At 38.1% G+C, this 17189-nt stretch overlaps 2 protein-coding genes across 2 annotated transcripts in view; one reads left to right on the top strand and one right to left on the bottom strand.

Moving 5' to 3' along the window:
* Positions 1-24: 24 nt before the first annotated feature.
* The window catches only part of LOC136785433 (GTP-binding protein RAD-like), a 32562-nt gene continuing 15397 nt past the window's right edge, over positions 25-17189 (bottom strand). The window contains exons 5-8 of the mRNA XM_066746478.1: positions 11900-12067; positions 2228-2315; positions 1177-1369; positions 25-967 (exon numbers count right to left, since the gene is read on the bottom strand). Coding sequence (XP_066602575.1) covers positions 732-967; positions 1177-1369; positions 2228-2315; positions 11900-12067 — 685 coding nt within the window. The 3' untranslated portion in view covers positions 25-731. The remainder of the gene's footprint in view (positions 968-1176; positions 1370-2227; positions 2316-11899; positions 12068-17189) is intronic.
* Positions 14426-17083, top strand: LOC136785432 (uncharacterized). Its single transcript, XM_066746477.1, is given in 2 exon segments — positions 14426-15443; positions 15445-17083. Coding segments are annotated over 2 exon segments (1782 nt in total). The 5' UTR covers positions 14426-14816; the 3' UTR covers positions 16600-17083.

Raw genomic sequence — 17189 nt, 5'->3', positions numbered from 1 at the left:
ATATATATAGTTGTCAGTAAAAATTTATACTTTTTGCAAATGGTCCATTCTGTTGATATTGGTACAAGTGAGATTTATATATAGTATACTATATTGCCCGTTTACTTGATTGGTTTCCAGCAGCCGAATATAGCGTATATAATATATATACATATCGAATAAATCTTGTTCTTATATATACGAAAAGTATCATTATAGCGGTATAATATGTATATGAGTGTATAATAAATAATGGCCAAGTGTCTGGAGGCTCGAAGATTTCATTTAGATTCGTAAAAGTTGCAGATATTTCTTTGCGCACATTTAACCGATTATATAGGAATTATTTCGAACAGATGTCGCGCGCAGGACGAAAACTATATCGTTCTTTGGAAAGCGGATGCGGCGCAGACACGCCTGCAGCACCAGTGCTCGTATACATTTGCTTCGAAAACGCGTCCTCTCTACTACTGTTTTCACCATTTCTCCCTCGCCTATCCTTCATGCCTTTCTTTAAAATTCATTGCTTTGACATACTGCGCAGCATATACTTGCGGAGATGTTTCTCGCGATTGTCCACAATTAAAAACCGTCCCGTTTCTTAATGCACGTGCATGCGAGCCACGCTTTCAATGTTCCTTTTAATTGTTTCTCCATGTTTACTTGTTTTTCTCGCAGAGGAAAACAAGAAGATATATAAGCGCATAGAGGATAGAGCATAGAGCATATAGCGAGTTGGCGATACCGAGGCGTTAGAGAACAAAGAGATTCTCGCAGCTTTTGGTTTTCCTCTTGAATCCCAGCAGATGTTTGAGGATTCTTCGGCGATGTCTGCTTCTTCGTCGTCTGGTTGCTTGGTCCCTATCGCGTTGAGGATTAAGCTTGATCTGCGCAAGAATTCCAACCAACAACTCGTCCACGTGGTGAGCCAGTCCCGACGAAGTTTCGATAAATTTGCAGCCACAGCTGTTGGCCAAACGTCGACCCACTACAAGTGAAACATCCAACGTCAACAATTTTAGCCAGATTTGCAAAAGATACATCGCCCCATCTTGAAACTCGAGCAAATAATTAAAGTCGACATTTAAAATGGTGGAAATGCTCTTTTTGTATATATATATATATATATATATAGAAGGGTGTATCGCGAAGGAAAGCTCGATGAGAGTCATTTTCCTCGTGGAGGAGCACACTTACCCACTGACGGAACTTGCCGCTTCCGTTCTAGGTCGACCTTGTTACCGACCAGGATCACGCCATGGCTAGCCATGTAGTCGCTTTTCCACAGGTAAAGCAACGTTTCTTCGGCCACTTTCAGACTTGGTCTGTCCACTACGGAGTACACCACTACGTACACGTCAGGATCGTAGGTCGAGCAGAAAGTTTCCACCTCGATATAAGAAAAAAGAAACGTGCGTCAAGCTTAAAAGTCAGTCCTGTCACACTACTCTATATATAGCTATATTATGTATTGCATGTGTACTACATATATACTAATTATTTCACTATTTAGCTTTGAAAATAGTGAATCTCGATCCATATGAAAAAATTGCTAAACGGGTAAAAGACACTAATACTATCACTATTCTCCTGTCATTTCTCTCTCTTTCTCTCTCAGGTTCGAATCTCGCTACGCGACCCTTTCATCTCCTATGAATTTCGTCACGGAACCTTAATATTTTTGCACTTGCATTATAATATTATAGGGAAGATTACTATTCCTTAAAATCAATATCGATATGAAGCTTATTACCTCCGCGAATGGAAAAACTGTAAATCCATGCGATGAAACTCTTGGACCTTGCTGGGGAATTATATATCTTTTGCAAGTTAAATCTGTTAAATTTTAAATAGAGAAGAGCGCGCACGCCCATCCTTCCAATAACTCGTACTTCTTTCCCATTTTCTCTCGAAATTCATATACGGGGAAACATTAGGCGATGGAGTAAAGAGGAAACAATGAGACCTTATATCGTTTTGAAATGGCCCAGCTTTGGAAAAAACTCCTCTCGGAGGGTTAGCTTCCATCTCGATCTCTCTAGGCTCCGCGTTAAATTCCCGCGTATATACCATGAAAAGGAAACGAAATGTGTGTTATTTTGCCCAATTCCATCACGTACCGCAGCTAAGGCGAAAGCATCTCTAATAATTCAATGTAATTGCATGGTCATCAGCACGCGCGATTGGCCGAATATCCGCATTATTATGAATTTATATACCATATGTATATAGGCTTTTTATTACTTACCGACATTTCAGCGGCAGGATGATCAATGATATCCAGTTCCGTTTCCTGCCCGTCCAGCATCACCGAGACGCTCTTTTGACCGTACTCCCTCGTCTACAACAGATTTAAAGTATTATTATATGGAGAGAGGCTTTGCATTATAATCAAGCAGCGAGCCTGCAATCAACCAAAGTAAACGTAAGCGGACGGCGACGGACTAGATTATATATATATATATATAATACGGTGTGTAGCGAAGCTTTGAGAATCTATATACGAATTTCGGATGCGATTAACGCTAAATGATTAATGAAGCCGATTGTACATGTATATATATAGGGCTGCATGGGAGAGGCTATATACGGTACACGCGCGCAACAGCAACATACATGCAGTTAATTTCTACCAAAGCCGTACGTCTCTCTTTCAGAGTAATTTGTTCGGTTCGTAGGCTTTAATTTATACATTCGGAGCAGAGAGTGCGTGTACTGCACGAATCTCGATCGATTATCGATCAAAGGGGCGTATACCTATAGGTGGAGGGTACGCGATTCCAGTCGTTTTTAATGCACCTGCACCCAAAACGAATTCCTTATTTTACATGCACATTTTAGAGAAATATCTTTCAAACAAATTTTCTATGACTTTCAAGGTGGAAAGGTATCGTGCCATTAATATCATCTTGAAAGATCATTTAAAGGTTACACGAAGGTCAACTGAGTTTTCTCAACGGACCACGTCCCACACGTGCGCGTATCATCCACATAATTGTCTATATAGCCATGCTAGCTGCTGTTTCAACAACTTTTCAAAACACCATATTTATTGGTTTATCATTCGGTCCTATATCAATCAATTGGATATATTTCTTTGAAACGATGAGTATAATAGGTGAGGGGCGGGTGCTAAGCACGTGTATGCTCATCGGTTACGTATACTGCACTATTTCGTCAAGTCCGCAACCACCCCTGTACATACACCCGGCATGTATGTAATGTCAAACTGAAATATCTGCTGAACGAACGAAAAGATAGATCGATGTATATCAGTGTTTTGGAAAGCTCTTGAGATCGATTACAAGAAAATCTGTAGTGATATACAGGGCGTTTTTCATTTAGAAAGCTCAAGCTGACCTCTTCGTTACCTTGGAATAACCTTGGAAATTTAAACTGGTATCATATCCTTCTTTGCCGCACAGCTTATACAAGACGTAAAACTTTACTTTCAAACATATTTCTCTCTGAAATCCAAAGTAAAAGAGTTATTGGCGATGGTACGTAAAACATTACTCTCATCCTGTATATATTATACACACATACACACAGTGACATACATCTCTATTCAACGAGTAACGAATAACACGTACTGATGTGCGTGGAGATTTATCGACGAGGCAAAGTTATATGTCTCCGCTGCTGAGCCAACAATGCGCGTGCTGCGCGATACATATATATATATATATATATATATTTCATATCGGTCAAGCAATATTTCAGCGAGAAACAGCAACTCCAATATTAATATGTGCTTCTTTTATATTATTCTCTTGCCCTTGAGAAAATTTCGTCAAAGACTTTGTAACTGCCTGCTGCTCCTTATGCCAAACTTGCTGATTTCTTCCGGCGCAAGGAATATTATGTCGATATTTGAACAGCTATCGAATTCCCGTGAGAATTCACTCTGCGATATATTAATGTAATAAATCTCAATGGATGATATTATTGTGGAAAAACTTTTCATTTGCCCAGGCCGCAGCGTATACAAATGTATGGGAAGAAAAATATTTAGTATATATATGTGGGAGCTTAGCCGTTAACCCATGCAGGCAGTCGCGGGCGGACGCGCGACATCGGTTCATTCGCCCGATCAATATGTTTATCTTTTTTCTTTCTGACCTCTCGATGCCGCCAAGTTGAAAGCTTTAGCCCTTCATTTTTACGCGGTGAATTAATTACGCGGAGCAATTTTAAGGCTCGCGCGAGTGTATTTAATTGGAACAGTCCATCTTGATAATTCCCTTTAAACATGTACGTATGCGTCGTATGTATATATATATATGTATGTATAATAACAAGGTTTGTTATAGCACGATAGTATATATACTTACATGACCCTAAAACCTAGAAGCTTTTTACAGTTACTGACCAAAGAAGAATAAATAATTGCACGATTTATTTGATTTTCCACTTGGCTGTGCTGCAAATATTTTGGCGATTAATTTTCTAGGTAAAATTTCAAACGTGAGATTTGGCATGTTTGACGAGGCGGAAATGCTAATAGTATTATAATTAAACTGTATTGTATATGTATATTGATCGATATATAATTGAGGCGCGTGGTTGAATTTCTTGGAATAATGGAAATATCGAAAGGACGATAATAAAGGCAGCGCTCCCTTCTCGAGTGTGTGTGTGTATATATATATATATATATATACATATAGCTAAGCCAATTAAGCACAAGTTAGAAACTACCCCGGAAATAAAGCAGACAAAACGAGGGATGGATCGATGAGGAGCTAGCAGACGAGAGTTGGAAGAAACACTTACACGTGGGAGATGCAGGATGCTAGATTTCTTTTTGCTTCCAGCGCATATATTCCCTCTATATCTATACATAGTATGGAAAATATTGACAGTTATATATGATATATAGCCGGTGAAAGTTTTAGCACGTGAAAAGAGTCGACTCTCCGCATTCAATAAGTTTTACGATTATTTATGTATATATATATATATATATATCAGAGAGCTGCAGATTTCTCTTCTCATGCAGCTGACGGGTAGGGTAGCTGCAGCGAGTCGAAGGAGTAACGAAGAAAATTTCATGTGAAACACGCAGCGAAAGAAATGTTTCAGAGGACAGGGGTCACTGTGGAGGCTTATTACTTTTTCAGTTTTGCCGAAGCATCAACACCGATAGAATCTAGAGGATACTGATTAAATGACTGTTGGGGTATGGGTTTAGGTGAAAGCGTGCGCAATAAGCCATATATGTACATCGATTCATGAGAAAACACTTGACAATAGCATGCAGAGACAAATGGACAGTGCTCATAAACATTATACTCTGCTTCTTTTGGACATTTTTTTATGGATGGTATGATATCCTGGGTAACGGGGCAGAGGCATACGCGCATCTATATACACATATTGTATAGGCCAGCGTATACATATAGATATACAAATATACTACGCGCGCGCGCGTGTGGTAAAAGAATAGAATTTCTATAACAAATGTAGGAACTTTGCTGAAATGCTGAAGAGAGAGGTAAAGGGGGAAATTCATCCATCTCTGATCCATCCTCCGTCTCTTATTCTATATACATATACATATATATATATATATATATATATATATATATATATATATATATACGCGTCTATTTAGGGCTGCAATGAAAGAAGGAAGGAAGGAAGGAAGGACCGTGCAGAGAGGAGAGCTGCGGTGTAATTTCAAAGTTAACATAAAAACTGTTCTCGGAAGAGAAGGAAACTCGAAGATTTAAGTGGCGCGTGTCCGTTCAAGTTGGCGTGCGTGCTAGCGCGCGCGCGGACAACGATTCTTTAATCCGCTGCGAGAAACGAGTTAGCTGCCACTCGCAATACACAGTCGATACTCGCCAATTTTCCATCTAAATTTACCAGGCCATTACATCGAGCAGTTTATAATAAGGCCTTGCGCCAAGAAACTTTCGAAAAACCTTCATTTCTCTCGATTCCCGAGTTTTCACTGCAAAACTTAATCTCAATTAAAATCTGCGAGAAAAGATGCTGCTGCTTTAAAACTCGTCGAAGGATCCCTCAAAACTTGACTATTGTTAAGGGAAATTTTATTGCCAAGAATAGCGTAAAGGAAAGTTTTCCAATCTCACATCTCTCTCTCCCTCTGTTGATAATACCGATACGACTGCACAGGTGCCTGTGGGATGGTTCAGGTCTCTCCCCCTCTCCCCCTCTTCTCTTCTTATACTCTCTATATATACATATTATATATATATATATATATATATATATACAACATAAACGCAAGGCAGAAGCATGCACAACTGGTGCCATTAGCGAAATAAGAATATAATTGCGATCGCAACACGCAGTAGTATAGACAAAGGATTATTGTACGTGATATTGGATAGAAAATTGTAGCGAGACGACGCGACGGTACTCTCAGCTCGTATAGGATAAGAAAAAGGAAAATAATTGTGGCTGTCTGTCTTTTTGACAATGCTCCAAGGCATGCAGGAAAAAGAAATACGTATTATTTGTGTGTGTGAGTATATATATTTAATTTTATTGCCTATTTTATTGTACGAATGGGAGCAACTGCGGTGGATTTGTCGAAAGGAGAATGACTGGGAGAAATTTGCAGTAAACAGGCTGAGCGCACGCGCACACATATTTTTCATGGCCGAAGAGGATCAAGATACCATTAATGCTTCACCTTTATAGAGGAGTCCGTTTCCATGGGGAACGCGCGCAGCATTTAATGATCATTTATTGCATGCCTGTACATGTACAACATCAGACTTGGAATGCACCGTTCAAAGTGAAACAACCTGCACACCTTTCGACCATCTCTTGTTTCAGAAAATACTGGATATAGATTGATTTTGGTAATTGGCAATTTTCCATGATTACTCTTCGGTATAACAGCTCTATGAAGCATTATTTCTTTTTCTTCTTTGTTGAAATATTTATTATTTTTATATAGTACACACACACATATATATATATATATATATATATAATAGCGTGACTGAAAGTAGATAATAAAAAAATTCGCAGTACAGAGTGCAGAGGTCGGTAGAAGCCATCTGTAACATCAGAAATACCAAGAAAATTCCATTGATTTGTGCAAATATGCTTTGCATAAAGCTGGAAAATGTTTTATTCCGACACTTGCAAAAGAAACACGTATACGTTTTTCAAAGTAACTTCATGTTTTCTCTTTTTAAATTTTCCTAATAACTTTTTTATAGCGTTAAACAAGATATTGCGAAGCTTTAATTGTGTCATGCAGCAAAGGCCAATTGGTTTAATAAGGAACATTCTTTCGAACCTGAAGCGAAATCGGTCGAGTATTTCTTCGATCTTTGTGCACCGCGTGCAAAATTCAGCGCGTCGGGAAAAAAGCATTCAAAGTTTTGAGTAGCACTGTAATTGAGCGCACGTGCATGTCTGCATGCGCTAGTTAGTAGTTGTACGTCCATATACCGTAGCTTCAAAAAAGTTTTCAATTTCACCGTGCAATTTTAACAGCGCGCCATTCTAACATATGTTATACAATTATTTAAGTTGTAAAGCAAAACATAAACTTTTTATATAGATTTTACATATATATATATATATATATATATATAATATATTTCCTTCCTTCAAAAATTTCCTCTCTCATGAAGATTCACTACAAATTGCTCAACTGCCATGCGATGGGTTTAAAAATGCAAAAGCCCCGCGCGTGCATGATCGTCATGTAACGTACATTACATTTTTCATTTATTACTAAACTTACTGCATTAATATTCATGTATAATAATTGTCGCTAAAATCACACCAGTTTGAAGAACTTGGGAAAAAGCAGCCTGAAATATATATACATGCACCGCATATAAGCTCTATATCGATTTTGCTATATAATATATATATATATATATATATGCATATATACTTTCATTCAACGTCGGTGATATGATATCTCGCGTATAGTATAAATGCTTGGAAGAAAATTTCTCTCTCTCTCTCTCTCTCTCTCTCTCTCTCTATCTCTATGCTGCACTCTCATCTTTTGCAGCAGGCGTGAAAGAGGGAGCAACGAAGAGAGCGCGTGGAGAAAACTGAATTCAAAGTATAAGTAATAGCAGAGATGTAGAGGAAGAGGATAAAAGAAGGAAAATGAAGAGCGAAGGTGGGCAGAATGGTGTAAAAGCTGCAGAGATGGTTGTAAAGTATCGTGCAGGATATAGAATATATATATATATATATATATATATAGTAATAAAGCGATGAGGTTCGGCCGGTTTGCAAGAAGGACGAGACGAAATCAGTAGTAAAGTCAACGTTAAAACTGGCGAAAATCTGGAAGCTCCGCTTTTCCCGATGCGCGTCGTTCCTTCCGGGTAGTTTCGATCGAGTAAAATATCGAGATAAAAGAAGAAACACTTTCATACGCGCACACGTATACTAACGGAAAATTCTACATTGCCAGCCAACTTTCTATCTTCTAGAAAGTTGTAAAATTTTTCAAAGTGAAACACCAGCGTACGCTTTCAACACATTTTGAGCTAGACAAATTTCTCGTTTCAACCATATACTTACGCAGAGCTAAACTGCATTGCAGCTTTACTTGCGTCAGTGAAATAGTTTTCATCATTTTTCTCCAGGCAAGGAAGGAAACCTTATATCATTGAAACAATCGATATATATAGACACTAGGCTTTCGATCAATTTACTCTATATAATTAACGCGCCAAGTTTTTGCTCTACATATATATATATATTTCAGAAGGATTATTCTTCAGTTTTTCTACATGTGACTTTCAAGCAAGCTTGGATTAGCAAGTGTAAAAAAATGGCGTTAAACAGAGTAAACTTGGCGTATTTCTATAGCTATATAGCTTCTTCGATATTTTCCACATGCGTTGTTTGCAGAGCCAATAGGGATAATGGCTAGAGATCTGGCAAAAGTTCAGAGGAGATTCAGCGGATGAGAGAATCGTGGAGCGGGGAAGAGGGGGAGGAAAAGGAAAAAAACGAGGGTTCAAGGACCCAAGAGAAGGATCTCTAAAAATAGCACGGGAGAGCCGTGCTGGAACAGGGATGGACAATCTTGCCGCGGGAAATGCCGTACGCGTATACAATGCAACAACATAAAAATAACGTTTCAGCGTTAAATGCAAATGTTCTTTGAACATTCCGACCCTATATAAATTACCCTCTTCATACTTTTATTCATAAAAGAATGACAAAAAGTACTGACAACGTACCAGCTCAATCTTATTCAGCTTTTTTCACAAAACCTGTTATATATGCATGTATATATATATTTATAAACATTTGCACACCCTCTCTCTTTCTCTCACGTTTGTAAAGTCAAAGTAACGTCCCTGAAAAATTATTCCCTTTCGGAGATTAAATTGTAGTCCCCTTCATATATACGACGCATCAATGATAATCCTCGTAAAGGTTCTAGAGGAATCTAACGGCGGCCGCGGCGGGGTCCGTCCGTCCACTTGTCAGCGAACTTGTGTGTGTGCGCGGCGGCCAGTTCCATGCAGGTTAAGCGGCGCGCAGGAGGAGTGTGAGAGAAATAGCGTTTTTATATACTTGTGGGCTTGGACCGAAATGGGTGTGCACGGCTGCTTGCATGGATGTACACGCGCACACACAGCCCGACCAAGCTGCGGAAAAAATATACCCTTCGGTGATATATATATACGCTTGGAAGCTCGGCTGACACGTACATACCGCTGGCTCCGTCCGGCGCACCGATGAGTCCAACGCTCTGTCCGAAGGTACATATATATAGAGAACAGTAATCGCGGCCGTTGATTCGTTTGGTTATAACGCGAGGTCAGACTTGGAACTGGCTCGTGCCGCTCGTGGGGCGTAATATGCGGAAATATGATTTTCTCATTTGGGCGGGAAGAGAAAAGCAGCAGGAAAAGAAGAAGAAAGACAAGGAAAACAGAAGGAGAGAGATTCCGCAGAATATATTGCAGAAAAGTTTCGATTAATTGTTTTACTGCAGAATATCCGTCGCGCTTGCTCGCGATTAATAATGCATTTCCATGCACTCTTCGATTATTTCAATGTTATTTCTCTTTGATCGCTGCAGTATATAGTGCATGTTACATTTGGCGACGGGAGAGCACGAGAAAAATAAGATAAACTGACGGATAAATGGGATGAATCTGTTTGTAACGAGGTTAATTGAGGGAAATTGTAGCTCAGCCAAAATTGCATGGGCGATTTATCCAAGCTCTCAGCTCGTCGTTTGGCACAACTGTTGCATCTCGCGACACTATTTTTCTTCCAGGATAAAAAGGACGAGTATATAAAAGGGTGCATGGGGTTTGCGAGAGGAGAGAGAGAGAGATTCGCGATATGGTAATCAACTTTATTATTGGACTATTATACCTTGGCAAATAACATTGTCCATATCACGTTACATTCATCGAGGAATAAAATCAGTGACCATTGCAATTTATTGCTGCAACACCAACAAATCTCGAGCATAATATTCGTTCGCGCAGGAAAATTTTCCAACGAATTTCAATGGTGTGTGATCGGTCCTGCAGGCAGGCAGGCGAGGCGCGCGTTATATTATGCATTCTCTCTGTCGCAAACAAAAGCCCCCTTTATTTTTCGACACGATCGTTGAAATATTTGCACGATTTAACAGGCAATAATAACAATTCCATGCACCTCGAATCTATACATATAACTTCTCTGCAACTTTTATATTACATTGCAGCGTTGGCTGAAATAAATGATGAAGAAATTACGTCCCGATAAGCCATAAGGAACAATTAAGGCAAGAAATAAATTATCGAGCTATACTATGATTGTCTGAAAAATTCTCCTCGCGTGGCTTTTGTCTTTTCCACGACGAGGTAAAATGCGCGGATGGTATATATACATATACTCTCTAAAGAAATGTCTGATAAATACTGCTTGCAGGCTTCCAACCCTGCTCATTATCGTTCCTTATCATCATACGGTATATATGTATATAGTCAAGTTTTTTTTTTCGCAGAGCTTGGCCTTTTTCAGCCAATTTAATAATCTCACATCACGCCTTCCTCTTCTTTATTAACAATACTATTATATATATATATATATATATATATATTCGCAGCAGTTAATTTCTCGTGTGAAGTACTATATACATATATATATGTAGTGAAAAAGTGTCAATGATTATACCGCATGCGTTTGGTGGAAAGTATATATATATATAGAAATGGTAATAAATAGAAAAACGCGTATAGAAAAATCCGAGGATTATTCAGTTTTTACCTGTACACGTGTTTTTCCAGCTTTGGCGCGAATCACTCTGAATCTTTTTTTTGCTTTTTCATATACCTTTAGCTAGAACCAAATTCGCTACGGTATTGCGCAGCAGTGGAATTATTTTCTATTTAGCATACGTTCAACGTTTTTTTCTCTTCCGCGTAAAAAGTTTAATTATTGCTATGGGGATAATGAGATTGAAAGGTAAATTTATAAAGTCAAATAATTCGACAAAGTCGTGCCTCGGCCCGAAAGTTTGCGACGTTTTAATTGGGAAATGGTGAAAATCCATGCAGACGAGCCGTGCCAGCCGCAGTAGCCGCGCACGAGAATCAATGAAAATCAGCATGTACCTATATATATATACTAGGTAGAATTCACGCAGTATTTCCATACATGCATATATGTAATGCAAGAATGGATATAACGAGTATGTGTGTACAAATATATATATAAGGAATATATCTAGTTATAAAGTGTTGAGAAAGCGACGTGTATGCGCAGAGACAGACGCCCATGGCGCATTTGCCAAATAATTAGGGAAGAGGCGCAACGATGCGCAGCGCGCGCTGCAGGACACGCAGAGTGGCGTAGTGTGTACTACTATATATAGCTAACATACGTGCAGGGTCTCGTCGCGTGTTCTTTAAGAAAGAATAAAAGAGGAAGAGAGGAAAAACACTCACCAAGGGAAGCATCGTAGGCACAGATGTAATCGCTCGTGGTGAATTGCGCGGTAAGAGCGGTTTTCCCGACGCCGGATGCACCCAGCATGCCTACCTTGTAAGTGGCCACTCTCTCATTGCTGGTTTCCTCTTCCACCTCGATGCCAGAAAGCTGAGAAGCCGAGCTGCGACACAAGAACCAAGGGAAATTTTAGCATCTTTTTCATCCCCTTCTAAAGCAAAATCTCTCGCGCGGCGCAACACCAACGCCAACGCGAAACAAACAACCTATCAGCCTGCTCCGATAAATATGTCACTAATTAGTTATAATTTCCCATGCACGTTTCTTTACGCTATAGCCAAAACATGCAGCCCCGATACGCAGTGTCTTCTTACGAGAATAAAAAGGGAGAAAAACTCCGATTAGCGTGGGAACGAAGAGTAAAGCTCAGGATGAGATTATTGACAAATCAAAGTCTATATACTATATATATATATTTAGATAGATTCGTCGCGCGAGTGTCGAGAATTGCATGCGCCGGCCCAGCCTATACATATATATCCGTTATTGCTGTCCGGTTAATTTACTGCAACTTTCTTCTTTGCTATTCTTTATAGAAATATAATTTCGCTCACACTTTGATAAAATTAAATGACAGATGCTTTTTCCTATATATTTATACATATATACCTACCGTTGCTATTACGAGTAAAATGTACAACAATAAGTTATGCAAGGACACAATTTCATGGTTATTTATAATGCGCGATACACGATACTAATTGTAAATTATATAATGATATAAAATGTACGCATGGAGGGTATAGGTAGTTTTTGCCGCGTTTTTCGTCAAAATAACATGTGTATATATGTACTTTGTGGTATATAAAGGCAAAGTATAAGCTGCATGGGCTTGAAATATTAAAGAAAATTCATCATCTCGCAGACAATTGGCCAGTAATAAAATCTCTGTTGGAATGTGCCGATTTATAATGAATTTCGCGTGGACGATGACATGGGTGCGCGCCCCCTTGATTTTCCTCCGTCCTATATAGCCACCATCTTAAAATATACATTCCCATAGCTGCAGGTAAAATTTTACACTTTGGAAGGAAGATGGAAAATAAGCGCGGAACGACCAGAATTCGTTACTTGCAGCCAATCGAGGTTTGCACTCGCAACCGATCCTTCCAATTAACATATAACGGTATACATATACGTACGGCACACGCGCGACAAGTTCAACATTCCACCGTGTTATTGCAATCTCCATTCTCGATCGTATTAAAAGTGAATCAAATGCACGCAGGTATATATAGAGAATGAAAATTATCCTACTTGGTTGTCCCATATATATATATATATATATCTATAGGCAAAAAACACATGAATTTGGACTCTATTGGTAGAGTCGATGAGATTTTTTTGCATATAGAAAGTATATAATAGAAGTAGGATTATTGCGTTATACGCAGCAGAGAGATAAAAATTGAACAGTATCTATATATACGTGCATCGCAATTGTTTTTCGCTTGGGTAAATTTGGTGAGGCGTGCGCAGGCGCGCACTCTCGCTCGCAGATAGCATTATTCATGAGAAAAAGCTGCTCTCTATATATGCTTGGAAATGCTGCTGGAGCTGATGTTGCAATTAAAAGGAATATAAGGAGGAGTGGGTAGAGGAGAGCAACACAGCGCGCAGCTATACTTCCTTCAGGACTGCGTACCGAAAGAGCGTCGAGCTACAAACCCGACCATGCAATCTCCCTAGCTTTTCATTTTTTCATTCTTTATAATCCAAACACCAATATATAAACTCGCGCTTAATAAATTTTAGTCGACGCAACGACAATCCTCGTCTCCCCGGCGAGCATACGTCCTTTGCACCAACCATCATTTATATAAACCCTATATATATATATATATATCCTTCACCGTTTGATTCATAAACTTGGACCGCTTGTATAACCTTTCTCACATTATTAGCGCTTTCTATTGAAAAACATTATTTAGACATGATAACCTTGTATATACTTACTATTTAGAGAAAATCGAGGAAATTGATGGTTCACAATCACATCTGTATACCTTCTCAAGACATTTTAAAGAAAGCGTTAATAAGTAATTAATATATCTGGTCAAAGTATTATATACTTTATTTCTTTTTTTTTTCTTTAATTCCTTTTTTCACTTTTATTTATATATATATATACTATATATATATATATAAACTTTAGAGTCTCGTCAACATTGCCCAACGGAATTACTGAAATTCATCAAAGAAAAGTAAATGAGCGGTATGATTTCCTTCTTCCTTATGCTAATATTTCTCGAGTGCGTTTAAGCGGAAAAATCGATACGCGTATAGGACGCAGCAGCAATTTCGTATATAGCAACGTTAAAGTTTATTTGAAATTCATATATAGTAGGTATAGGTTTAGAAGAAGAAGAAAAACATGCGATTATTCATGTTTTTCTCTACCTCTGATAATAAATATATATAAGCTATAGCTTGTACGGCATCTTAAGGGGTTATATCTAGTTAGAATTTTCAAAAAATCGATTTTTTTTTTATTTCATTTTCGTAATGTACTATAATTCAAGAATGAACACAGAAAATTTCAAGTCGATCCAAACAATATCTTTTGAGTTATAAGTATATTTGTGAAGATGCGTCTGCGCGATCATAGGTAGCGGCACGCATGTAGGGCAATGACCCGATCGGTAGCTGTTTACCTGGACCGTTGGTCCTTATATGAATGTTTGTTTTGTATATCTATACATTATTTGATTTTATATTATTGTCCTGCTTATATCTGTCAGCTAGATTTAACGGTTTTCGTCCCACAGCTGACAAATATTGTAGAACTGTTTGCTACTCACAGCACTTCTGTCATACTTATTTTAGTTAGCTTTTGATTGGTGTGTGTTAAAATGAAAGTAAATAGGGATAAGCGGAAATCTACAAGTGCACATAAAGGTAGAAACAAAAAGAGAAGACATGTTTTTAATCCAAAAACATCTGAAACCAACGAAGGTAGTTTTAGTGCATCTGCGAAAAAAATAACAAATCAAGATTCTGTTATTGTGCCTCGAGATGCAACTGTCGAATACAGGATTTTGAACTTTATCACGGTTTTTGCGGCAATTTCTGAATATGTAAAATGCAAATCTTGTGGTGGAGATATAAAATTCCAAACTTCATCTGAACGTGGTCTTGGTTTTAAGATTGTTTTGCTGTGCGACGAATGTGCAACGCGTACTATCAATTCTTGTCCGTTTATTGGGCATTCATATGCAATAAATAGACGTTTTATTTTTGTAATGAGAATACTCGGATTAGGACTGAAAGGTGCAAAAAAGTTTTGTGGTCTAATGGACATGCCCGCTTTTTTAACTCAGAGTACATATGACATGATTCTGAAAAATATACATGGTTGTGTACAAATTGCCACCGATAAGCTTTTAGATAATGCTCGTACTGAAGAAAAACAGTTCACATCTGCAAATCAAGGCGAAGCTCATTCAACAGAACTCACTGTATCTGGCGATGGAACTTGGAAAAAAACGAGGATTTAGCTCTTTATACGGTGTTGCATCATTGATTGGCTATTATTCCGGAAAAATATTGGATGTTTGTGTGAAAAGTTCGTATTGCAAACAGTGCGAAGTTTGGAATAAAAAATTGCATACTGAAGATTATCAGGATTGGTATGAAAACCACAAAAAAAGTTGTTCCGCCAATCATTCAGGTTCTTCCGGAAAAATGGAGGTGGATGCTATAATTGAAATGTTCAAGCGTTCAATGAAAAGTTTTGGAATCATGTATAAAAACTACATCGGTGACGGTGACTCCAAAACATACTCCGGGATATTAAAAGCTGCACCATATGAATCTGTAGAGATTTGTAAAAAAGAGTGCATTGGGCATGTACAGAAGCGAATGGGCACGCGACTTCGAGAAGTTGTTAAGAAATATGTGGATACCGTTGTCAAAGGCAAGAAAAAGGTTCAACGAAAAACTCTTGGTGGCAAAGGTCGACTTACTGGCAAGATGATTGACAAACTCACAGTCTATTATGGTTTGGCAATAAGAAGAAATTGTGATTCTGTTGAGAAAATGCATAATGCTATATGGGCTACATTTCATCATTATTGCTCAACCGATGACAATCCTTTGCACGAGAATTGCCCGATCGGACCGGACTCTTGGTGCTCTTGGCAGCGAGCAGCAGCTTCAAATGAATTAGCTGCATTTCACCACGATTATGAACCGTTACCTGCTGATGTAATCGAAGCTATTCGTCCAATTTATACAGATCTTAGCAATGAAAAATTATTGGAAAGATGTGTCGGTGGATTTAATCAAAATAACAACGAAAGTTATAATCAGCTTATTTGGAAAATTTCACCAAAAATCATTCCCTGCGGATCAAAAATCGTTGAAATAGCAGCTAATGTCGCGGCTGGTATATTCAATGAGGGTACTTCATCTTTATTATATTTTATGTATGCAATGGGTGTGTGTATTGGACCGAGCGCACATGAATATGCCCAAAAAGAGGATGAAGAGCGTGTCGCGATATCTGACCATAGAGCGCAGGAAGCGACTCGAGATGGAAGAATAGCTCGAAGACAGCACCAAATCGATGTTTTGGAGTCTGCCAAAGAAATTGAGGGTTTACTGTATGGCCCTGGAATAGATGATTCAGTGTAAGTTAAAGAATAAAGAATTTTACTATGTGTCAAACTTTTTCAAAACTTCAAACGCGTTTTTCTCAAAACTATGTTTTCAAAGTCGGTGTACACGATAACTCAAAAACGGCTCAACCGATTGCTCTCAAATTTTTATACAACCTTTGTGAATATATTTTCTAGTGATTAATCGAAGGATTTGAAGTTTTGATTTATTTTTGTCATTTTATAAATAATTGAAGGTCGAAATTTGCATGCGAAAAGTAAAAAATTTTTTTGAGAAGCCGCCATTTTGTTAAAAATCAATATTTTGATTATTCCTTCGATTAATTACTAGCTAATCTATTATACTAACGAAAACTTCTCGATTTTTGCATTTTAGATAATCCAGTCCTGAGTTCTGATGTACACCGCAAAACACCTTTTTTTCGAGGACGGTTGGGAGAACGCTGATTGTGGCACTATTTTTTAATATTTCTATTAAAAAAAAATTTGTCTGCAATGTAGAATAGCTCTATTTTAAGTATAAAAAATTGTGAGCAAATAAATTTAAAACTCTTCTTAGGAATTGTTTATAAAAAAATCGATTTTTTAAGCGTCCTGACTAGATAT

The sequence above is a fragment of the Prorops nasuta genome, unplaced genomic scaffold (genome assembly GCF_024137725.1).
Source record: "Prorops nasuta isolate Cenicafe-Biocafe unplaced genomic scaffold, Cenicafe_Pnas_1.2 PNAS00351, whole genome shotgun sequence".
Taxonomy (NCBI): Eukaryota; Metazoa; Arthropoda; class Insecta; order Hymenoptera; family Bethylidae; genus Prorops; species Prorops nasuta.
This window is presented reverse-complemented; position numbering and strand designations above follow the sequence as displayed.